The sequence below is a fragment of the Eptatretus burgeri genome, chromosome 17 (genome assembly GCF_056783735.1).
Source record: "Eptatretus burgeri isolate ZD-2024b chromosome 17, Ebu_testis_v1, whole genome shotgun sequence".
Taxonomy (NCBI): domain Eukaryota; kingdom Metazoa; phylum Chordata; class Myxini; order Myxiniformes; family Myxinidae; genus Eptatretus; species Eptatretus burgeri.
In genome coordinates this window covers 47,917,570-47,943,619 of record NC_140977.1, presented here as the reverse complement: position 1 = coordinate 47,943,619, position 26,050 = coordinate 47,917,570, and the positions used below count along the sequence as shown (strand labels likewise).

Here is a 26,050-nt window from a genome sequence, read left to right as displayed (position 1 = left end):
CCTCATAAAAAATGACGGTAAATAGACACCCTATTTTTGAAGGACTACCATTTGAAAAATAAAACATAAATCAACAATCGGCTCGAGTAAAATTTTCTAAATATCTCGAAGTGTTTAATTCCGAAGTCTCGTTTCCCCACATTCAAAACTGTAGGACAAGTATTGAAAATACTCTACGCGGTTTTTCGGTCGCTGCATAGCAACGGGTGATTGCTTAGCAACGAAACTCAAACGCGCACACTCCCAGTTCATATGGCACATGTTGGTCAAGTTTCATTGAAATCGGTTTGCTGGTTTGTGCTGTGGAGCCTCGCGTTGCAGACAGACACACACACACACACACACACACACACACACACACACACACACACACACACACACACTCACACTCACACTCACACTCACACACACACACACAGACAGACAGACGGAAAACCCGACAATAAGGGATATCTAGCATATCTAGTGAAAACATAACCTACATCCACCTTCGGTGGTGGAAGTAATAACAATATCTTTAGTAAAAATAAAATAGGACCACCTGTCCTGAAACTCACCTGGTTTAGGAGCAACAGTCCTTCAAACCCCCAACAGACACCCTTAGACCCTGAATTTTTTTTATGCCATAAATAATCTTTGGTACATGATGGGTGATGAAGGTTGTGGTCAAGTTTCATCAAAATTGTGTGTGTACTTTTGGAGAAGAGAGCAAATACCTATTTTAGGATTCAAAAACCCCCCATAGACCACCTCAATGAGTGCAGATTTTGATGTAGTCGATAAACTTTGGTACATCACTGTTGATGAAGGCTGTGGTCAAGTTTCATCAAAATTGTGTGTGTAGTTTTTGAGAAGCGCAAATACCTATTTTGGGGGGAAATAAAAAACAAACAAACCCCGTAGACCCCCTTAATGAGCGTAGATGTTGATGCGGTCAATAAACATTCGTTAGGCACCAGATATAAAGATTGTGGCCAAGTTTCATCAAAATCGTGTGTTTGGTTCAAGTGATAATGACTGAAGTGCTAACGGACTCACTGACTGACTCACTCACTAACTAACTCACCTACGGACACTGCTCGATCGCATAAGCTCGCCTGGCTAAAATCCAGGTGAGTTAATAATGCTGAACAATTAATTTGCTTAATTGCTTTCCAATAAAATTATAATGGGTAGGATATGATAAAAGAATAAGGGAGTTCATATGCTAATTATGTGCTTGGAACTCCGAAAGTCATAAAAATGCGTGGCTTATTACCTACCGTCTTAACTCTCCCCTTCTTTACTCTCAGGCCATGACCCCTGGTCCTATCACTGTCTACTCTGCTGAATAATCATTCTGCCTTTTTTGTCGAAACCCTTCATTATCTTAAACATCTCTATCATATCTCCTCGTACCTCCTTTGTAACATATAAAGTCCTGTCTCCTTCAGCCACTCCCATAGCTGAGTCTTAACCGAAAGTAGTAATCAGGTGGCTCCACATTTAAACGTGAGCAAACGGTTACGACCTTGGATGGTGGAAAATTTCCTGCCTCTGGTCGAAGAGAACAAAGAGAACTAAGAGAACTCTGGAGAGAACAAAGCAAGAAGGCTGGCTCAGAAACTGACTCAAACAATATTAACATTAATAATAATTACAAGAATGGCACTTGATAGAGCACATACCTGCACCAGGCTGAACAATTTACATTTTGTAACCCACTGATAGGTCGAATTACAATCTGGATCTTCACCAAAATGTAATCAATTTGTCCTTATCATACACCCAACATGTCCACCAGGTTTCATCCAAATCGGTCAACAATTTTTTGAGATATCATGCTATACTGTGTATCATTTTGGCCCTATCTCTCAATGGTGAAGACTCACTTTAAAAATTCTAAAATCTAGTTCTGCATCTGGATGTTAACCAAAATCTAATCGGCTTGTTCTTGTCACCTACCCAACTCCTCCAGGAAGTTTTGTCATAATCTGTCCACAACATTTTGAAACATCGTGCTATACAGGTATCCCCTGCTTAAGGGCCCTGTCACACCTTGACGTTTTAGCCAGCGTATGGCAACGTATCAAAATGTATGTAAAACGCTGGCGTAGGCTGAACTATTGATGTTTTTTTCAGTTTTGGGCGTATTCATAACGAGTTGGACGTAGGGATCACGTATTAGTAACGTACACAGAACGTTTCGATAACTTATAGATAACGTATACCAACGAATGTTTAGCGTGTTGTCGGCGTTCACAACGTATGCCCAACGATAGTCCAACGTATGCATAGCGTGCGGCAGCGTATCGCCGACGATCACGTGGCGTAGGCTATTAATAGGCTGCCGCTCAACGATTTAAATCATTATTGCACTAGACATCGAAGTGTCAACATCACCATCATGCCCTGTCACACCTTGACATTTTAGCCAGCGAATGCCGACGTATGAAAAATTTGGCGAATACGCTGGCACACGTCGAATACGTTATGGGTAAGTTTTGTATACGTTAAGAGCATGCTGAAGCACGCTGGCATACGTCGTAGTACCGCCGAGCTCATTGACAAATTTTAAGCATGCTCAAAAATTTTCGACATATGCCAGCATATGACTCACACATTCCGCATACGCTGGCCATAAGTTGTAGGCACGTTATGCGATCGTTGACACACGTCGACACACGTTACTTGTAAGTTACTCATAAGTTGAAACACGTCGAGGTAATGTTTAGCGTACCCGAAACTTATTTCTAACCTACGAGTAACGTGCTTTGAACCTATGTGTAACGTATCTCCATCGCATATTGACGTATGTAGACGTATTTGATTGACGTCTTCCGGACGACCACAGAACTTATTGAACGTGTTTCTAACTTACAGCTACCATATAATGGTGTATTGGCAGCATTTAGGGGAATTGGTACATAAAAATGGGGTTCACAGGAGGAACCCGTCAGTGTTCCAGACTCCATGGTGAGTCGATGTCCATGTCAGTAGTAGTAGTGGTAGTGGTAGTGGTAATGGTGGTGGTGGTAGTAGTAGTAGGTCCACGTCAGTAGTAGTAGGTGAGTGTGATGGGGAGGGTGTGGTTGATGATGGATCCTCCTTGCGTCCGCGTCCACGGCCACGGCCACGGCCAGGAGACTTCTTTGCAGCATTCTTCGAAGTTTTCTTCGGCATTTTTTTTATTTTTTATGTTTTTCTACGCTGAACGATTGATGTTTTTTCAGTTTTGGGCGTACTCATAACGAGTTGGACGTATGCATAACGTATTAGTAATGTACACAGAACGTTTCGATAACTTCTAGATAACTTATACCAACGAATGCTCAGCGTGTTGTTGGCGTTCACAACCTATACCCAACGATAGTCGAACTTATGCATAGCGCGGCAGCGTATCGCCGACGATCACGTGGCGTAGCCTATTAATAGGCTGCCGCTCAACGATTTAAATCATAACCACACAAGACATCGAAGTGTCAACATCACCTTCATGCCGAAGATAAAAAAAACAAAAAACCATGGAGTCTGGAACACTGACGGGTTCTTCCTGTGAACCCCATTTTTATATACCAATTCCCCTAAACGCTGCCAATACGCCATTATACGGTTGCTGTAAGTTAGAAACACGTTCAATAAGATCTGTGGTGTCCGGAAGACGTCAATCAAATAAGTCTACATACGTTACACATAGGATCAAAGCACATTACTCATAGGTTACAAATAAGTTTCGGATACGCTAGACAGACATTACCTCGACGTGTTTCGACTTATGAGTAACTTACAAGTAACGTGTGTCAACGATCGCATTATGTGCCTTCAACTTATGGTCAGCGTATGCAGAACGTGCGAGTCATATGCTGGCATACGTCGAAAAATTTTGAGCATGCTTAAAAGTTGTCGACGAGCTCGGCGTACTACGACGTATGCCAGCATGCTTCAGCGTGCTTCATCAACGTGCTCTTAACGTATACAAAACTTACCCATAACGTATTCGACGTGTGCCAGCGTTTTAGACAAATTTTTCATACGTCGGCATAAGCTGGCTAAAACGTCAAGGTGTGACAGGGCCTTAACGAAGGTTCGGTCTTCATTCGTTACAATAAAAGGAGGCATCACAGTGTCGTGGTGATTGTGCAATGTCATTTCCATGGCGATAAGTACTGTATATACGTTTTTCCACGAATTAACTTTTCAATGGGGGGATTAACTTTTCAGAAGGCTTGCGAATAATTAACTTTTCAGAATGAAAGGGTTAAAAATAACAATCTCCTCCACAACCTCCCGACCAAACTTGGACTTAAGATTGTTTTGGAAAGTGTTCCAACTAAATTAACTTTATTATTGTGTTACTATCTCTTATTATGTAAATCATAATATTATAATGTCACTTGCAACTAAAACCATCGTGATACAGTACCAAGGATATGGCTTTGCTTTTAGACCGAAACATTACGGTTAGGAAATGAAGTGTAATTTTCCCATAAAAAAAATAATGGAAAATGAGGTCCCGCATAATGAAGGTTCGCAAAATGAGGGGTTATAAAGGTACGTAACCCCTTCGTTAAGGGGTGGATACCTGTGTATTATTTTTGGACCGATGTCTCATTGGTGAAGAATCACTTTAAAAATTACAGTATCCAGATACAGATCTTCACCAAAATCTAAGCAGTTCATCCTCGTCATACACTCAGCCCGTCCACCAGGTTTCATCCAAATCCTTCCATAACTTTTAGAAATATCCTGCTCACAGACAGACAGAAACAGACAAACAGGAGAAAACATAATCTATGTCCAGGTTTGTTTTTTTTAAGTGCGAAGATAGGAGGAGGGAATGCAGCGCGAGGGGAAGGGAATGCAGCGTGAGGGGAATGGAATGTAGTGTGAGGGGAAGGGAAGGGAAGGGAATGTAGCATGAGGGGAAGGGAATGCAGCATGAGGGGAAGGGAATGCAGCATGAGGGGAGGGGAAGGGAATGCAGCGCGAGGGGAAGGGAATGCAGCCCGAGGGGAAGGGAATGCAGCCCGAGGGGAAGGGAATGCAGCGCGAGGGGAAGGGAATGCAGCGTGAGGGGAAGGGAATGCAGCGCGAGGGGAAGGGAATGCAGCGCGAGGGGAAGGGAATGCAGCGCGAGGGGAAGGGAATGCAGCGTGAGGGGAAGGGAATGCAGCGCGAGGGGAAGGGAATGCAGCGCGAGGGGAAGGGAATGCAGCACGAGGGGAAGGGAATGCAGCGCAGCACGAGGGGAATGGAATGTAGTGCGAGGGAAGGGGAGGGAATGCAGCATGAGGAGAAGGGAAGGGAATGCAGCGTGAGGGGAGGGGAAGGGAATGCAGCGTGAGGGGAGGGGAAGGGAATGTAGCGTGAGGGGAGGGGAAGGGAATGCAGCACGAGGGGAATGGAATGTAGTGCGAGGGGAAGGGAAGGGAATGTAGCATGAGGGGGAAGGGAAGGGAATGCAGCGTGAGGGGAGGGGAAGGGAATGCAGTGTGAGGGGAGGGGAAGGGAATGTAGCGTGGGGGAGGGGAAGGGAATGTAGCGTGGGGGAGGGGAAGGGAATGCAGCGTGAGGGGAGGGGAAGGGAATGTAGCGTGAGGGGAGGGGAAGGGAATGCAGCACGAGGGGAAGGGAATGCAGCACAGCACGAGGGGAATGGAATGTAGTGCTAGGGGAAGGGAAGGGAATGTAGCATGAGGGTAGGGGAAGGGAATGCAGCACGAGGGGAAGGGAATGCAGCGCGAGGGGAAGGGAATGCAGCACGCGGGGAAGGGAATGCAGCGCACGGGGAAGGGAATGCAGCGTGCGGGGAAGGGAATGCAGCGCGAGGGGAAGCGAATGCAGCGCGAGGGGAAGGGAATGCAGCGCGAGGGGAAGGGTATGCAGCATGAGAGGAAGAGAATGCAGCGCGAGAGGAGGGGAAGGGAATGCAGCATAAGGGGAATGGAAGGTGGCATGAGGGGAGGAGAAGGGAATGCAGCATAAGCGGAATGGAAGGCGGCATGAGGGGAGGGGAAGGGAAGGGTAACAAAACGTGCCCAAACAGCAACATTTCCTTTTTAACTGCCGGGTTCTCTATAAAATCAGGCAGGAACATTTAAAACCCTCTCTGTCTACCTGGCAAAGACCTGCCTACATGCATGCATGCATACTCACACATGCAGCAACCTTTGCATCCCTCCGGTCGGCTCATTCCGAATCAGATTCGTATATGCTACACTCTGGGGAAGCCGTTTTAAATTGAAAACTAAACCATCAGTCCTTAATATATGGGGGATGAGGGGGAAGGGTGGGGAATGAAGGGGAGGGAGCAAGAGGAGTGTGACAGAAAGGGAGAGAGACCGAGGGGTGGGAGAGAGACAGCGAAAGGGGTGGGGTTGAGAGGGGGAGAGGGAGAGGGGTGGAAGAGCGAGGGGACGGGAGAGGGGATTCTGGCAGATGTGATGTCCAGTTTAATGTCCATCTGAGACACAGCGCACACATTGATGAATCACCCTGCCTGTGAAACACTGGGATGACAGTTTATAGCTGGGTTGGAATTCAAACCCAGGCTGGACAGCTGAGAGCGAGCATGCATACCTCTTGGTTATCCTGCCATAATGTGGCAATTCATCGCTTTGTAACAACTGAAAACATTTTTTACTCATAATCCTCTAATTTATTTTGCCTTCCGAACTCCGGAGATGTCCCCATGGAGAACTGTGCCATGGTATCAGCATGGAAGTTTGTAGAGATCGAAGCTTGAAGAGTGCTCCAAGCAAGCACTCAAACGAAACAGTTAAAGAAATTTATAAAAACAAAATGTTTAAAAATTTTTTATATGCATCATATTTGTCGAAGTGATGGTTCGTATAATGAAATAATATCATTCAAAAAGGGGAAACGTCAAAATAAAATTGCGCATTTTCAGGTGGAACAATGCTCATAGTATACACCTTCCCAAGATGGAAAAAGGCATTGCTGACGTTGCTGAATTTGTTGTTGCTGACAAATTCCTCCAGATTTTTTGCAGTCAAGTGAAGTCTGAAGTAACATAAACTAAGCGAGTGAAAAATAATACTGAGTCCTCTTACTCGTGATACAATTGAGGGTTCCGAAGCGTCACTCATAATACCCTCTCCCACCACTACCGGAAGCGGCACCACCACCACATATTTAAGTGATTTTTCACCATAGAGAGGTGGGCCCAAAAATATATTTAGCACGATATTTCAAAAAGTTGTTGGTGGATTTTGACAAAACTTAGTGGATGGGTTGGGTAGGTGACACGAACAAGCCGATTAGATTTTAGTTAACGTACAAAACATAAACTGTTCAGCCTGGCGGAAGTATGCGCTCTACCGAGTGCCTTTCTAGTTGGACTTGTTTTCATTCTAGAAAGATCTATTTTAATTCGTTATCATCCATGAGATTTCAATATTTTAGGGCTGCAAAACAGGCTACCAAAAGCTCCACGTTTTTGACTTGAATGGTGGAGAGGGAGGTACTGAGGACAGTGAGAGGAGGTAACCCTTCCCATGTCCTTTTTCTCAAGACTGCGTGGGGTAAAGTGTTCTATGACCCGTATTGCTTCACCTGCATTTGTACCAGAGAAGAGCTTTTAGGAATGTTGCTGGCAAGTTTCTTTTTACTCGTTATGGAACAATATATGGAAAGAAGCACAAATAACTGTTCTAGACTTCACAAGCCTCACTAAACTCACCTGTTGCAGAAAGAGAAACTTCATTGAGCTCTTCCTTCATGTGGATGCCATTTGACGTCTGAAGAGCATTACCAGAGAGACATCCAACTTCTACTGGACTCATTTCACCTGCACAAAATGAAATGTTAATTGAGAGCAGGATCTTACTGATCTAATACATGTGGTGTTCAGCATTTAGATCCAACTGTGACATGGGAACCGCATCAAATTAAACTCTTAATGCTGTGTGATGACATTGGACATTGCTAAGGTGGAATACACTGCCCGATATATTATACGTAGCACATCTCTTGGGGTTGTGTACAACTTTTACTCTTTACAGCACAATTTGCATAAAACGCCGTGAATATTTTCCGCCAACTTTAAGTGCTGAATGTATGGTGGCAATGTTGAACACATGCATTTCTTCCATGACACAAAACATATGGCATGTCTGCAAATTCCTTGCCTGTCAGTTTGTTGTCCTCCCTCCCTTTATTGGGTAGCTCTCCCTCAAGTGTCAATTGTGTTAAAAAAAAATGTAAATAAATGATACATAGGGATATTACTACCTTTCTTAATGAGAAAGTGTCTTTAATTCGGCACAGGCACGCATTTGATATTTTTTGGATGAAAGTCGCCTGGATGTCATAAATTTTTGATTAAGTCATTCATGAAAAATAATAAATGACAAACTGCTATTCGGACAGAAAAATTCCACCAAATGTGGTAAACCTTCTCGGAGAAGGGTGAATGATCCAGGAGTGATTCAGCTACCTTTGTCAACAATGAGGGACAACCTTACAAAGGCAACTGTTTGAATTTGGACTCGTCAGAGAAAGGAATAAAGAGCCAAAACAGCAAAGTTCCTGAATCAGGTCCAATTCGGCCGAAATTATCTGCAACAGCATTGTCTTCAAAAAGTATTGGGACAGGAAGAAAGTTTTATCGTTGGTATTCATTCAAAGTCCTTTTTTTGTACATAAGGTCAAGACTCGTGGAAGAGCGAGAACACTGAACAGTTCAGGACAGAACAGAACAAAACAAAATCAACAGTAGAGAGAGGGGAGAAACACCAACAGCAGGAATCAAAGACAAAATAGAGAGAACTTGGACAAATAATGGGTGTGGGCAGGAATGAGGGGTAGATGAGGATGCATAGGGTGGATAAGATGGAGACAGAAGCAAACTCTCAAGAATAAAAAAACTGGAAATTTGGAAAGAGGTGGGTTTGGGGGTGGGGATTTAATGAGGGTAGAAAAGATCATGGTTTTAGATTGTAGATGATCTGAGATGGTGGTGAACAGCTGTCTTGACGACTTGGAGGGTCGAATGAGAGGGAAGATAATTTGGAAGTTCGTTTCACAGGCAGGAAAAAAAACAAAAAAAAAAGGTGCATATGAGTAGAAGCAAGTCGTGATTCTGGATTTTGGGAGTTTCACCAGAAGGGATTTTGTTTTGGTCACTTTTGGTTAGAAGAACAGTTTGGATCCTGTCTTACAACTTTGTACCAACTTTATAAAATGCAAAATATTGTATCACTCCCTTGTTTCTTCTGGCCATATCTATATCTGTGAATAATTTTTGACTACTTGTCCTATGTGTCACAATGGTGGGATGTGTTCTCTTCCATTTGTTATTTTACATCGTGAGGAAAACCTGCAGATGCAGGTTGGAAGGTAGTGCTGTACCTGAACAGAGATCCCAAACTCCAACTCGGTGAGGTGCATTTCTGAGCCGAGTCCGAGTGAAGCCGGATTTGGCTATCATCCATTTGAACAGAACATCGGTGCTGCTAAATCAGTCTCCTTGGCTATTTGGGCACAATCGTGGACGGGTCGCCACTCCAACGCAGGATACTCAAATGGCTCAATCATCCCAGTAAGCTGGTACTCATTTTGCCGACCTCAGAAGGATGACAGGCGAAGTCAACCCCACCTGGTATTAATTCAACGGAAAAAGGGATTTGAACTCAGGACCAGAGGATCCCAAGCCCGCCACCCTAACTATTAAGCAAACACCAGGCATATTTGGTTGTCAACTTGGAAAATGGCTCAGTATTTTCCTGTCATAGGAAATGACCTGCGCCTGTAATCCAACTACTCGGAGGCTGGGGTTTGGGAATCGCTACTCGGAGGACGGGAGCCCTGTGTTGTGCTGTGCCAATAGATGGTACAAAGCAGCCCGGCTGATACGGTGGCACCCAACCCTGATTGTCAGGTCAGGCCAGATCAGATCTGTGACTTGCTACGTGTATCATGGAAAACCTGTACTAACCTGTTCATGGTCGAACTACGAGTGTGCGTCCTGTATCCATACCCCCTTCCCCCCTTCCCAACTTCAAGTGCACATCCCCCCTCCCAACTCCAAGTAGGCATCCCCCCTCATCCCAACCCCAAGTGTGCATCCCTCCCCCCCCCACCCACAAGGGCACATCTCTCCCCCCTCCCAACTCCTATGCACATCCCTTCCTCCCCCAAAACCTTGGTCCGCATCTCCCCCCTTCCCAACTTAGGTTCGCATCCCCCCTTCCCAACTTAGGTTCACACCTCCCCCTTCCCAACTTAGGTTCGCACCCCCTCCCAACTCGGGTGCGAATCCCTCACCCTTTCCCAACTCCAAATCCCTCCCCCACTCCCAACCACAAGTATGCATCACCCCCCCCTCAACTTCAAGTGCACATCCATCCATCCCTCCCTCCCAAATTAGGGGCACATCCCTCACCCCCTCCCAACTCCAAATCCCTTCCCCAACTCCCAACGCCAAGTGCACATCCTTATCCCCCTCCCAACTTATGTGCGCATCCCTCCCCCCTACCAACTCCAAGTCTGCATCATAGTCACTAATTGTTAAGACTGCTAAGGTTTCTCAGTGAAGTAAATCGACAAAGGAAATTATATGGGGACGGAATTACCTGAATAGTTTGTGGTTATATTGTTTGTTTGTGTTTTTAACTTCCGGTAGATATGCGAACCAACGTCTCAAGACTATACACCACCAGTGTGCATAACATAACGCATATAACTTTAAATTGCATGAATATTGATATTTATAGACCTCTGCATGCACTGTTCAGACCCAACACCTCTTAAATAAGGTATCATTCAACAATGTACGTGCTGTGGTTACGGCGTTTACCCTGTTCAAACACAATTGTGCAACTTGCATTTACAGATAGATTTTAGAATGAAAATAATGGAGATAAACTTGGCACTATCAAGTAACTAATTCATTGCCATAATTTCCTGTGTATGGCATCATTCTATTAGATTGTGAGCAACACTGTGGCAAGCTGTATCTGTCAACACAGCTTTGATTGAGGCCATGTATCCCCCATGCAAATGATTTACTTCTGCTCGATTCTAACTCTTCCACGAGCCTCGACCAAAGAACATAAAAGAGGAATATTCTTTTTTGAAAACTTATCTGAGTTCCGAGCCATTCTGGGACCCTGCAATCTTTTGCCAAAAATACCGAGCTGGATCCGAACCAAGGTTTTACGAATGAGGACCAGCACTACCGGGAGGGCTCTTTTCAAGTTAGTGTGGGCTGTCCCAACACTTTTGGCTATAAAGAGGAAAATAAAGTCTGCAACCAAACTCAGGAACACAAATCACACAAATCCCATCATCCAGGATCGTTACCTTCAACTTGTTCAATGTTATTTTGGATTCTTACCATTTGAAAGAGAATCATCTGAGAGTTCAGGTTCCACCTTCACCACCACAATAGAATCTGTAAAGAAACACAAAACCTGCTTTCAACAAAGCACAAAATAACATCTACAAAGAACCAATTACTCAATGTAGTGAAATACAGTGATCTTCCATTTTAAAATAACAATGACCGCACTGTAGTCACAACCTGACACAATATATATATATATATATATATATATATATATATATATATATATATATATATATATATATATATATATATATATACATATACAGTATGTATATGTATATATATATATATATATATATATATATATATATATATATATACATATACGTATACAGTATGTATATGTATATGTATATGTATATATATATATATATATATATATATATATATATATATATATATATATATATATATATATATATATATATATACTACCGATCAAAAGTTTTATAACACCCCCATTTTTCCAGTTTTTACTGAAATTTAAACAGTTCCAGTCCAGTGAATAACCTGAAATGGTACAAAGCTAAGCGGTAAACTGCCAGAGGTTAAAAAAAAAAGTTTAGGTTACCAAAAACTGAAAAATAATGTAAATTCAGAGTTGTTAAAAAGGCCCTTTAAGGGAAGAAGTAATGGGTTAGTAACTGCAGCTGTTCTGCAGCAATGGAAGTAAATTAAGCCTTGAAAGTTGATGCAAACAATTCCTGCAGGTGTCCCAACTTTTGTTGATTATTTACAAACCCTCTGTCTGTATAAAAGCAGTGTTGGAACAGACTGTTGCTCACCCTCTGAAGCATTATTTGGGCAATATTGCACTACAGGAAGTCATACACAGGGTGTCCCAAAAGTCTCCATACATCGGGAAAATTAACACTTTCAGCAAAATGTCTCCCGAAATTCTTCATACATAGCTTATATCTTATTTTTTTCAGATTCCCTTGAAGAATGCTTTTGTCAAAAGAAGAACGTATTAAAATCATTTTCATGGCTGGTTTGGGAAGCTGTCGCAAGGTTGCAATCGACCTTAACAGCAAACATGGCAAGCACATCACACACGACACACACGACAATATTCAGAACATGGATCATTTAAAGGAACGCATTCGAAGTGGAATTACTTGCATAATGCCAGATGTGTTGACATGAGTTCACCATGAGTGGAAGAGACGGCGATGTGTGTGTTTACAAAGAAATGGCAATCATGTGGAGAACGTTTTGTAAATAAGGTTACATTTTGCTAAAAGGGTTAATTTTCCCTATGTATGGAGACTTTTAGGACACCCTGTATTGCTATGATAATGGCGAGAAAAAGACAATTAACAAAGAAAGACAGACAGACCATTCATTATAACCGTTAAAAGTGTCGGTCTTTCCTTGAGAGAAATTGGAAAGAAACCAAGGTGTCAGTGAGTACAGTTTCCTACACCATCAAAAGGCACTTGGAAACTCTGACAGGAAGAGGTCTGGCAAACCCAAAGCCACAACACAATCAGAAGACAAGTTTCTGAGAGTCAACAGCTTGCGTGATACACGGCTCCCAGGACAGCAGCTTCAAGCACAGCTTAACACTGGTCGAAGTAAGGAAGTCTCAGTTTCAACTATGAAGAGAAAACTTTGAGCGGCAGGTTTGACAGGTCGAGTGGCAGTAAGAAAGCCATTGCTAAGATGGCAAAATAAGAAAACGAGGCTTTCCTGGGCCATGAAGCACCGCCAGTGGACTACTGAAAGCTGGAAGAAGGTCTTATGGACCGATGAATCAAAATTTGAAATCTTCGGTTCATCACGCAGGCTTTTTGAATGCCGTCGAGTAGGTGAAAGGATGGTTTCTCAGCTCAATGTGTGACACCAACTGTCAAACAGGGAGGAGGAAGCGTGATGATCTGTGGCTCTTTTGCTGGATCCAGAGTTGGCGACTTGCACAGAGTGACTGGCACCCTGAACCAAAAGGGCTACCACAGCATCTTGCAGCGCCATGCAATACCCTCTGGTCTACGCCAAGTTGGTCAGGGGTTCATCCGACAGCAAGATAACAACCCAAAACATACCTCCGGGCTGTGTCAGAACTACCTTCAAATCATGGAATGGCCAGCACAGTATCCAGACTTAAACCCCATCGAGGTTGGTTGGGATGAACTGGACAGAAGGGTGAAAGCAAAGCAATCTACAAGTGCAACACATTTGTGGGAACTTCTGTAACAGTCTTGGGAATAACTTTCCGAATAATATTTGATTTCCATTGTGGAAAGAATGGCACGAGTATGTTCGGCTGTTATATCTGCAAAAGGTGGCTCCTTTGATGAGTCAAAAATTTAGATTAAATTTTGTTCAACAAAACGATTCCGTGATTTCTTTTTTATCTGCAATTGTTTATTTGTTCTATGGTTTAATTTCAGAGTACATTGAAATATTAAACTGCTTCAATTTCAGTAAAAACTGGAAAAATGGAGGTGTTCTAAAACTTTTGACCAGTAGTATATATATATATATATATATATATATATATATATATATATATATATATATATATATATATATATATATATATATATATATATTTATTTATTTATCGCCTCCTCTGTCCACTCAATTCTGTCATCCTTGCTGTTGAAGGCATTATACAATTCATCTCCGAAGTCTTCATGGTTTGGTTGATGGTTCAATATCAACGAGCCAAACACACGCTCCGTGTGAAGTTTCTAAAGTGAGAGTTCGTTAGGACGTCAATATATCCAGTGTTCACAATGTGATTTATAGAATTTCTTTATATACAATGTTTATTGCCCCAATGGAGGGGGCATGGACTTGGTTAAAAGCATACAACATCAACCACACAACAGCCCTTGACGAGACCCCCACCAACAGCACTCCGTACACATGCACACAATCACCCATCAATGCACAAACTATCTAAAAGTCCTGTCAACATCCCGATACCCCTCTATCTCCTTAACTTTCAGGTACCTATCTAATTCCATTTTAAACTTATCTACTGTTTCTGCTGCCACAACCTTTCCAGGGAGGCCATTCCATACATTAACTACTCTCTGAGTGAAAGTCCCTTGCCTTGCTACTGTCTTAACTCTCCTCTTCTTTACTCTCAGGCTATGGCCCCTGGTCCTATCACTGTCGACTCTGTTGAATATATGATTCGTATACACTTATTTTATCTATAGCCTTCATCTATCTATAATTCCAGCAATGTGTGTGTGTGTGTGTGTGTGTGTGTGTGTGTGTGTGTGTGTGTGTGTGTGTGTGTGTGTGTGTGTGTGTGTGTGTGTGTGTGTGTGTGTGTGTGTGACCGCTGTTTCTCGACAACCTCTGGTCCGATCTAATTGAAACTTGCCAGGTATATTGCTGGGGACCTGAGGATGTGCCTTTTCAAGGTTTGATATTAATCGGACAAGTGCTTCCCAAGTTATGGCCATTTATTTACCAAACCAATGGGAAGACACGTTGTTGCGTGGGCGTGGCCGATGGGGAAGGGAAGCACAGCCACGTTCCCCATTACGGGTTACAACGTACGGGCTTCCGGAGAGTGATGACTTCGTGTATTCTAATAATTTCTCGATTTCTTATGCGCATTTATAGATAAACACAATGGCCCAAGTTATGATCGTTTTCATATTAGACGGTGTATAAATTTCGGGAACATCAGAGTGCTGGTATGCTCCGAACCAGGAAGTAAATTTTTTCTCTCTCTTCTCTTGTCTTTTTGTTTTTCCTTGCCACAACATTGCGAAAAGGTAAAATACGTTGGCGCTAATTGAATAATTGGGTATTAAAAATAAATTGCGAATAATCGTAACTGCGAATAATATCGAACTTCCGGGTCACGCACGTACGGGCACGTGAGAGCGAAGAAACGGCCTGTGTGGTTTATTTATTTATTTTTATTATTTTATTATTTTATTATTTTTCACGGGCACGTACGAGTTATCTTAAACATCTCTATCAAATCTCCTCGTAACCGCCTCCTTTCTCGTGAATAAAGCCGTCTCCTTCAGCCGCTCCTCAAAGCTGAGTCAAGCTAGGCCCGGAATCAATCTAGTTACCCTGCGCTGAACTCTCTCTGTGGCACCTATGTCCTTTCGGAACTGTGGTGACCAAACCTGCACATAATATTCTAGATGTGGCCCTCACTAAATTCCTGTACAATGTTAACACCACCTCTTTTGATTTAGAAATGATTCCCCTCCGAATACAACCTAAAACCCTATTTGCTCTACCTATAACTGCCTGGCACTGTGCTGCCTGCTTACCTCCCATATCTATTACCACCTCCAGATCCTTCTGCTGTGTGACACGCTCCAACATTACTCCTTGCATCCTGTAATCTCTATTTTCATTGTTCTTTCCCATCCCCAACACCTTACACTTGCTCAGGTTAAATTCTATCTGCAAATCTTTTACCCAATCTATGCAAGTATCAATACTTTCCTGAATCTGATCACCACCCCCTCTGCTATCCACCTCACCTCCAAGCTTAATGTCATCTGCAAATTTGGAAAGCTTACTCTTTACCCCATTATCTAAATCGTTGAAGTAAATAATGAATAGTAATCGTCTGAGTACTAATCCCTGAGGTACCCCACAACTTACATCCTCCCACTCACAGGCACTCTTTGCTTCCTATCACAAAGCCACTTTGCAATCCAATTAGCTACCTGACCAGCCACTCTACAAGCCCTCACTTTGGCTAACAACCTCCGATGTGGTACCTTATCAAATGCCTTCTTAAAGTCTAGATATACTATGTCCACTGCCTTTCCCTCATCCACCCAATCAGACACTGCTTCATAGAACTCTAAAATAGTTAGACAGGAACTACCTTTGGTAAACCCATGCTGACTACCTTTAATTAGGTTGTAGCCTTACTTGTATTTACTAATACTTACTAATAACATTTGTAACCTTTTTATTTGTAACCTTACTGTAATAATGCAACCTTACTAATTGTAATTCATATTCTTATTTGACATGTACAGTAATTAGATTTTTCGGGGTCCCTCATCATAACACTCTACCCAAACGAAGCCAATAGAAATCTTATGCAACAAATGTGGGCAGTGTATAATCAGCAGAGGCCTGCAGTCCTGATGTCTTAAGCCCACTAGAAAACCAAGATGGTGGCCATATTATTTTGTTTGGGTGCTATGGTGGGTGGAGTCGAGCAACAAATGTGGGTGGGGTCCGGAAGCTGTCTGACCAATGGGCTTCAAAAAATTGACCCTGAACAAAAACCACAACAGCAACAACAACCACGCGGAGCTCTTGTAGACCTGCGAACATGTCAAAGGTAAAAATTGCCTTTTCAATTTGCAAGCTGGAGTTCATAGAGCACATTACCCCACTCTGTCTTGAGAAACAAGGACATGGGTGGTGTCTACGAGCAGTAAATTTCATTGGTCATGATGCCGTAAAATGACGTAATATTTTGTCTAAGTACTGCTAAACAAGAGTTTTAGAAAGTGCTAAAAAGGCGAGGGGTGGGGGGGGGACACCATCAGCAGAGTTGAAGGCCAACATAGAGGCATACTTGGACAAACAATGGATGTGGTGGGGGGGGGGGGTGATGAGGAGTAGGAGAGGATTCATGGGGTGTACAAGATAGATACAGAAGGAAACTCCAAAGAGGAAAAATCAAAATTTGGAATGAAGGAGGGATTGGGGTTGGGTAGGTTAACGAGGGTAGAAAAGATCATGGTTTTGGATTGGGGATGATCTGAGATTGTGGTGTACAGCTTTCTTGAAGACCTGGAGGGAAGAATTCGATTGAAGAGAATGTGCAAGTTTGTTCAACAGTTGGGAAGAAGGAGGAACAAATGAGTGGAGGTGAGCAGTGATCTTGGGGTTTTTATGGTTAACAGTATGAGCCCAACAGAAACCTGGAGGGGTGGGGGGGGGCAAGCATGGAAAGAGCAAAGGGTTCAATACCAGAAAGGAGGCAGTAGAAGACAGAGAGACTACTGACCTGACTACTATAGTAAAGTGAGAGGCCCATTGCCTCAGCTTCATCATGGGAGATTCCAATAATCTTGAAGGTCTTCATTTCTACGGCATCAAGCTAAGCAAGATATGAGGTTGTGGAGCCAGCCCAGATGGGAGAACAGCACTCCATGAAGCTGCTGATGAAGGCATTGTAGATGGATAGGAGTTCAGGTGTGCCAAGAAAGGACTTTGTATAATGGAGGATACCCAGTCGACAGCTGCCTTTGGAGGTCAACTTTGAACTGTGGTTTGCCCAAGAAAGACCATGGGTGATGGTGAGACCCAGGAGTTTGAACTTCCTCAAGTGGATTGTTAAGAAAGTAGGTAGGAGGGTTTGCCAGATGGTCCTTTCAGAGAGAGACTGAGAGTGTGAGATTTATCAGGATTGAAAGACATATTCCAAGTGTTTGACCAGCTTGTGATTTTTTTCAAGGTCTGAAGTGAGGGAAGAGGCTGCAGCCTGCCCGTCTTAAGGATGAGGGATGTCATGGCAAAGGGTGGAGTCATCAGAAAATAGATAAAGAGGATTTTCCAGACAGTGAGAGAGATCACTGATGAAGATCAGGAAAAGGACTGGGCCCAGAACAATGCCTTGGGCCTGAATGTTGCTGACGTAAGCTCGTCGAGGGGCTTTTCTGCCATTCGCGAAACCAAGAATTAAAGGTGATGTGTAGTGATGCTATGTGCAGGGCCTTACCCTTGCCTTGGCGAGAGTAAAGCTAGACTGCTATCGTCAGCCTCAGCTAACTAAACTCTGGGTCAGTCCCCCGTTTTTGACCCAATTAAAAAAAAATTAAAAAATAGATGTCCATTTAATTTGAGCCCATAATTTGCACAATTGGTAGAGTACTTACCAAGACATTCAGACGATAATAACGAAAAATAAACCAGAAAGGAGATATTTCCAGTTATTTGGTACAATGCAGAAAATCCTTTCAGTGAGTAAATGACCACACCCTGTCCAGGTGCGACAGGGTGAATTACTCCCATTAAAGCAGTTTATGAATTGATTGATAATTTCTCTCGGAAAGATAAGGCTTGTGTTTGTTTTACAAAAAGTATTCAGACTTTCTAAGATGTCAAATTTGCAAATCAAGAGGGGTTTCAGTTTGTGAATGTGTAGGGACCTCTGTATGGTCATAGTGAGTGTATGCGTCAGGTAGCAAGACTTATGGTGTTTCTTGAGAAAGAAATTGGGACTTTTTGTAGACTCAAAACTCAGGATGAGGTTGGAGGGTTGGGGCACCATGGGGGTTAATGGAAGGGAAAGGTTGAAGGTGTTTTACACGAATGCTGAGGAGCTTAAATGGAAAGATGGAAGAGCTGGAAGCTGGGATGGATGGCGAGGTGTACGACATCGTTGCTCTAAGTGAGGTGTGGTTTCGTGAGCGATGTAACCGGAGGACATGAATTCAAGACACTGCATCTGAAGAAAGACAATGCTCCCACAGAGCAGGTACAGCATCGAGTTACTACAATGATTCCAGGGCTAGATTAAACTATGAAGAATGTTTGAAGGAGACAGGACTTTATACATTGAAAAGGAGGTGATTGCGAGGGGATCTGATGGAGATGTTTACAATAATGAAGGGTGTAGCGAAGATAGGTGCAGTGAGATTTTCAGAAGAGTGGACAGCGTCAGGACCAGGGGGGCACATAGCATGAGAATAAAGAAAATGATAGGACAGTTTTAAGGCAGGGGTCTTTCAGTCGGAGAGTGATTATGGTCTTTCCCGAAAAGGTAGTGAGGTGGTGGACCAGTAAAAATGGGATTTGTTTGGGTAGAGTTTGGGTACTTGGATGCATTGGAGATAGAGGGATATGGGGATATTGGCTTGTGTGGATGGCAGTTAGCATGTATTTGGTTGGGTGACGATACTGGTTGCAGCGCAGGCATGATGGGCCAAATGGCCTCCTCCTGCGCCAAAGTGCCTTGCGTTTCCTTGCGTTGTCAGTGTATCTGAGTTTGCTGTTGAAAGATAACGAATCTAATTTTCCCGAGTTCAATGCTCGGTGCGCGAGTTTTAATGTCTCGTTGTCTCCTTTCAACATTTCTCAACAATTCTAGTTTTACCCATTCTTGGGTTGTAGATTTTTTTCATCAATGTTATGCCAAAGGCTAACAAAAGTCAAAAGGAGGGAGTAATAGCCCTCGCCAAAGCTAAAGCTTGGTCAAGCGAAACTAGCATCGATGCTTCAAAGGGTCATGTCAGAGCAAGAGAGTGGGAAATCCGATGAATGTGAAACTGTCGCGTCACCTGAGATCAGCGATGATGACATGCAGCCAGAAGAACCTGTTGCCTCATTGATGGAGGATTGCAGTTTCAGCAATGCCTGGGTAAGAAATGCAGAGGATTTCTCGGCACAGCACAGAGAAAGGTAAAAAGAGTGCTCGGTGTTTTCAAGCGCATTGCCTCAAAAACCACGACCTTTTTTTGCCGTCAAATAAATTCTGCCTGCCCATCCCCTTTGCCGTTCTTCCGCTCTGGCATAAAGGCAGTCTAAAATATGACCTCGAACAATGCTCCCGATGGGCACGATTGCCTTTGCCTCATGGAAAGCAAACCCAACTGAGGGCAATCTCAGTTCCTTCCATAAAGCTCGGAACAAGTGTATATCTTGCTCACTTGATTTTTTTTTTCCAACTCTTTGGCCTCGGTTCGGAAGGAGAAAAGGCAATTTTATTTTATTTTTCGGCCGATCTTCATCAAGAGAGAGAAGGATGTCACTTGGAAGAACGGAGAGGACTGTGCGAAGATGATGGAAGGACTTGCGGCTTTGCGGGGAGCTCAATTGGAGTAACAGCCCGCAAAATATCACTTTACCAGGACGTCTTTTTCTACGACCTGGTTGTGGATTCCACTTTATCAGTTGAATTTTTCATCACAGTGGTGCTCCCCAGAAGTGTTCTTTTACTCACAGACATTGCACATCTTCCGCACGGAGTTTGTCTCTGAGGCCTCGGATTTTTTTCATCACGGACTTTTCGCGAATTATTTAATCTTCTCAAAACTGCTCGCCATTTGTTTCATATCATGATTCCCAGGTAGAGTGGGTTTCATTATGAACTTGAAGAAGAACGTTCACTCGTGAACATGTATTCCAACTGTTCATCAACACCCAAAATGAATGATGAGTAGGAGTTGTATTTATCATTTTCGCAGTTTCTTCAAAGATATCAGGAGGTGGTGAAGAAGTTGTTATATTTGTGAATATCCAACGTGGACACATCTGTATTAGTTGGGGGATTTGGTCAGATCAGCCTTTGATATTGATACAGTTCTCAGGAGAAGGCTCAGACCAGAATTGAGGAAGAAGGTGGAGCAGGAGAGGGACAAGAGGGAATGTTCGGGATCGAGGATTGTGGAAAGGAAAACTCGTGGGACTGACTCCACAGGGTGAGATCAATTGGAAATAATTAAAATAGTAGTCGTAATAGTACAGAGATACACTATGAACGATAACGTGTTGGAATAATCGTGAAATGTTTCATGGATTGAAGTCATAGACTTCCATCCACCAACTAGACTGTGCGCTCCCTATTCAGCACGTACAAATCATATGGCCACATTCGAAAGGTTATCCGCAATCACCATTCTGGGCAACCAAACTCGGAGAACCCAGATGTGCCTCGATGCGTTTTCACGTGAAAACTCAGCGGAAAGGCATTGCTTGAATCCACTAGCGAACTCAGTCTCCCCGCCCTTTTCACCATCACATGTATTTACATTCTCTGCTGAAGGTCCAGGATAGTACACAGTAGTGGAAATGAAGGAAAGTTTGTAAATTAATTAATTAAATGATGGGTTTCATCAAATCCAATAACCCAATGATTCCCTGTGAAATGGTCAATGTAAAATCATATCCACCATTATGTGATGCAGCACTCAATTTGAGGGAGCAATTATAAGCTAATTAATTAATATTTTCCCCTTTTTTGAAGTCAGATTATAGAGTTGGTTGAACAGTATTTCCACCGCACTTTCGTGTGGGCCTGGATTTATTGTATTTCTTGTAGTCTAGTCGGCCCATTGGTCCATTGGAACAAATTTTCATTTGTCTTCACACCATCGTAGCATACCTGCTTGCCCCCACTTCTCGGTCCCTCCCCCCCTCGAAAACTTGCTGACACTGAAAGGATCACAAACCTTGCATTGAACATGACACAATAAATGGGTCCCCGAGCACGCCCAAGTACTTACATTCATGTTACGTTAAAATGCTTCCTAAAACTAGTTTGACTTTTCACTAGGAAAATGAAAATCATTTTTAGCTCACGTGGACTTTAGTCAGGTGAGCTTATGTGATCGAGCAGTGTCGGAAGGTGAGTGAGTCAGTCAGTAAACGCTCGTCATTAACGCCCCACCCAAACACGATGTTGATGAAACTTCGCCACAAGCTTCATATCTGATGCCTAACGAAAGTGGATGGACTGCATTGAAATCTGCGCTCATTTAGGGGGTCTACGGAAGGGGGGGGGGTGGTGGTGTTTGGCCTCCCAAAATAGGCATTTGCTATCTTCTCCGAAACTACACACACAATTTCAATGTAACTTGACCACAACCTTCATCACCCGTGATGTACCAAAGTTTGTTCACGGCATAAGAAAAAAAAAGAAAAAAAACATTAAAAAAAATCAGGGTCTAAGGGGGTGTGCTGGGGGTTTGAGTGACTGTTGCTCCTGATGCAGGTGAGCTTCAGGATGCGGTCCTATGCTTATTTCTACGATTATTCACTTTAATGTTGAACTGATGCATGATTTAATCAACTCGTCGATTGTTTGGATTAAACAATGTTGAGGTTAGTCAGTCTACGACTATGGTTAACTTTAATATGGTGATGATCCAGTAGTAAAGTACGACTAACTCATTATCGTTTGACGTCATATGTACTCTACTACACTACTCACTTGTGAAAGGAAATTCCACTACTTCTCCTCCTTCGGTCAAGTACAGTACTTCAGATGCAATTTTGCCCGGAGCGATGATGGCAGCCAAGCTTTCTATTCTGGCCACGATTTAATCTCACTACGCGCTCTGCTGGTTATTCTTCTTCGATTTGTTTTTTTTTGTTGACGTAGTCAGATCCGCGAGGCTCTATAAACGCCACACAACCAAACTCAAGGTTCCAATGAAGAACGGAAAATATATTGATAAAATGTTAGTAAAGAATAGAAAGCAAGAAAAATAATAATTGGGACTGCCTGATCTTCTCCCTGCTCGAGATGTACAATTCACTACTTCAGTGATGAAACTGATGAATCCTTCTTTAGTAGAGTTTGTGACCACGTGATTCTCTCTCGTCATTAATTGCTTCGTCTCGTCGTCAACATTAATCTCGTCGTCATTAATTAAGGTGATTGCTCTCTCGGTTTGGCATTCTACGTCTTTCACCGATTTGGTGAGGACATTAACCGGGCACTCAGTTTTGGACTTGCTCTCAACCGCTTTTACTGGAGTCGTAGTTTTCCCCAATTTTGGGGACCATCCGGACAGCCTCAGCATACGACAGTTTCTCCTGCGTCTTCCCCTGTTGGATCAGGGGCAGCTCTCCGGAATTCAGAACATCCTCTGAAGGCTGCACTGTGGTCAACACCACAATTAGCACCAAACATTTCTTCATGAGTACAGCTTCCTCTCCATTACATTTACTGCAGCGTTGTTTGCCTCTACAGGCTGGGGCAGTGTGACCGAACTTTGGGCATTTGGAGCATGTTAAGGGGGCTGGGATGTATTCCCATACGGTGAAGGTTTGATAGCCCAAGAACACTTTCGGGAGAAGGACTGGGGTGTCAAAAGACAGAACCACCGAGGTGGTATATGGACTTCGAGCCCATCCCTGACCGTGGTGATATGGCGGGCATCAACAACTCCCACCTCCTCGAAATGACTCGTGATATCAATATTTCAATGGAGGGATCAATCCCATAAATGACTCCTCGACTCTCCCTCAGACTCCTCGGAATATTGGGGCTCTCAACACCTTGTCCCATTGATGGACTGATTTACACTCAATGAAGAGGTCTCCAGCTCTGAGCTTTTTGGTACCAAACACATCCCCAAATTCTTTGTTAATCAATAGAGCCATTTTTATCGGGTCGTCAAAAACAGAAAACTATAACCATAAGTTGGTGAGAGTACTAGAGAGAGAGAGAGAGAGAGTACTAGAGAGAGAGAGAGAGAGAGTACTAGAGAGAGAGAGAGAGAGTACTAGAGAGAGAGAACTAGAGAGAGAGAACTAGAGAGAGAGAACTAGAGAGAGAGAACTAGAGAGAGAGAGAGAAAGAGAGAGAGAGAGAGAGAGAGAGAGAGAGAGAGAGAGAGAGAGAGAGAGAGAGAGAGAGAGAGAGAGAGAGAGAGAGAGAGAGAGAGAGAGAGAGAAGAGAGAGAGAGAGAGAGAGAGAGAGAGAGAGAAGAGAGAGAGAGAGAGAGAGAGAGAGAAGAGAGAGAGAGAGAGAGAGAGAGAGAGAGGAGAGAGAGAGACCCTGAACCACTTTGGAGGGTTTCGACCCTTCGGAACTCTCTAGCACGTGGTCTGTCCCTCTTCTTTGTTTGATGAACCCTCCATGATGAATCATCATTATCATCATCACAAGAAACGTTGATCATCCTTGATCCTCCTTCCCGGATACCCGGACGATTGAGTAATTACCCTTGATCCTCATATACACCTAATAGGGTACAGAATACCAGACAAAGCCGGTGTACCCTCGACACTCAAAACCGTCCTGTAATGGCGTCCGACCGAACTCCCCCGGACGGGACCGTCCGTCCATCCGTCCTTCTGCTCTGCCCTCTGGTGGATGATATGTAACTCGATGATTTAATAAGTTGAACGTGCTCTCAGGTAGTTATCCTCCCGCCCACGTGGGTGCTCATTTCAAGTTTATCAACGTCCGTGCGTACGTCATATATAGACGCGCACTCAAAATTAAAAAAAAAAAAAAAAAAACACCGTACCTGGGTCTTGGTCCGTCCCGTCCCCTCCAACATTAAGGTTCTGAACGTCCAGGATCCTGAACCCAGAGATCCCAGCAGTCCCTCCCGGACCCCCTCCGTTCCCTCCATCAGAACCCGACGAGCTCGGATCGTGGACGCAGTTCGTGGGTTCTTGATCCATGACCCCCTCGGTTCAAGAGAACCTCCACGTTTGGTTCCTACTCCCAGAATCCCAGTCTCATGCACACTCCGCACCACGTGGTTCGATTCACCGGAAGTACCGAAGAAGTTTAACGGTCCTGTGATTGACCGGAATCTCTCGGATTAACATCAAAACCGTCATTCTTGTTTCAGATTTTCACTTTTAATTAAGGGACAGAATCGCTCTGATAACGGAGAGAAGGTTAAAAGGCGGAATGGACAACTTCAGCTGACGCGATACTCTCAGAGATGGACAAGGATGAGAAGAATTCTCCGCACGCAAGTCCACCGGAGGTTGCTTCGTGACGTCAGCGACGTGCGCCGCCATGTTGGAGGACAAAGGGAAAAAAAAACTAAATAAAATGAGAACGTCCTTTCACGATCGGCTGGTGTTATTGCTCCGCTACCAAGGGTGGACGGACGTTGTTCTTATTCCTGTTTGTCTGCCTGGTTTTTTTTGTCCGTGAGCATGATATCTCAAAAAATTATGTTTTATTGCTATTGCCGGAGGAATGGAGGTTGCAACGGCATCGACCAATGGCCACGTCTCCGGCTCAAGCGGAAGTGACGCATAATTTATTGATCCACGCAAGGAACACTGTCTATATATTCTGATACACCTCCCTTCTTGATGAAGAGTAAGATCATACGTTGTCAAAGGTATTGTTAAATGAACAATGACCGTCCACAAAGCTTGAGCAACTTGTTCAACTACTTATTGGCTTGCAGTGCCACCAGAAACCAAGTTTGAGTGAAAGTTTAACCAACTTAATATAGGCCTAATGTCAGGTATGTCAGGTATATCAGGACAAGTCTGCAATGCCAATGGTCATCAATTCCAGTTTACAAGAAGTTTATGGGATTTAACAAACAAAATCTTTATACTTCTGAGGCTCAACAATCTCACGTCCTCGTCGAGTTTGCTGCACGGTTGGACGCATGGTGCGTTGCAGTGTGCGTGCAGTCCGGTGTGTAATGTTCTCTCGCAGGTGTAGCTGGTTGTGGCATACCCGCTCCACTGTTCATGTCTTCATGACTGGTATTGCTGATATTGCTCGTCACAGCAGGTTCTTGCTCATGAGGGATCATGACGTCATATTCAGGGGTCATGAGAACTGGTGGTGGCTCATTCATCATCAACATATGACCTCTGTTCTTGAGTAAACCGCTCCTGATGCCGTTGTCAATCCAGTATGATCTGGGGTGCGAATCCACATTGGTAACGATGGCTGGCTGCCAGGTGTTCTTCCTACTGATACGAACAGTGTCACCCGGCTGCAGGTCAGCCAGCGATCTTACCGATCTGTCATGGATAGACTCTCTGTTTCAGCTTCTGTGACATCAACTGTGCTCTGGGGTCGACTATTGCTGGTTTGAGCAGCTGCTTGGTGACTGGTATCTTGGATCTCAGAGTCCTGCTCATTAAGATCTGTGCTTGTGAGAATGATGTACCTGTGACAGGGGTGTTTCGGTACTCCAGAAGTGCCAGGTAAATGTCGTCATCAGCTTTCTTCATCATCCTCTTGATGGTTTGGATAAAACGTTCACTTTGGCCATTGGACTGTGCATATCC

General features: G+C 43.6%; 1 protein-coding gene across 2 annotated transcripts in view; it reads right to left on the bottom strand.

Annotated features, from left to right (window-relative positions):
- LOC147010015 (uncharacterized) overlaps positions 1-24,761 on the bottom strand; it is a 30,186-nt gene extending 5,425 nt beyond the window's left edge. The window contains exons 1-3 of one of the 2 annotated variants that reach the window (XM_085861029.1): positions 24,298-24,761; positions 11,339-11,395; positions 7,682-7,789 (exon numbers count right to left, since the gene is read on the bottom strand). In XM_085861029.1, coding sequence (XP_085717155.1) covers positions 7,682-7,789; positions 11,339-11,395; positions 24,298-24,457 — 325 coding nt within the window. In that variant the 5' untranslated portion in view covers positions 24,458-24,761. The remainder of the gene's footprint in view (positions 1-7,681; positions 7,790-11,338; positions 11,396-24,297) is intronic. The other variant, XM_085861028.1, reaches the window with a different exon arrangement.
- Positions 24,762-26,050: the final 1,289 nt, after the last annotated feature.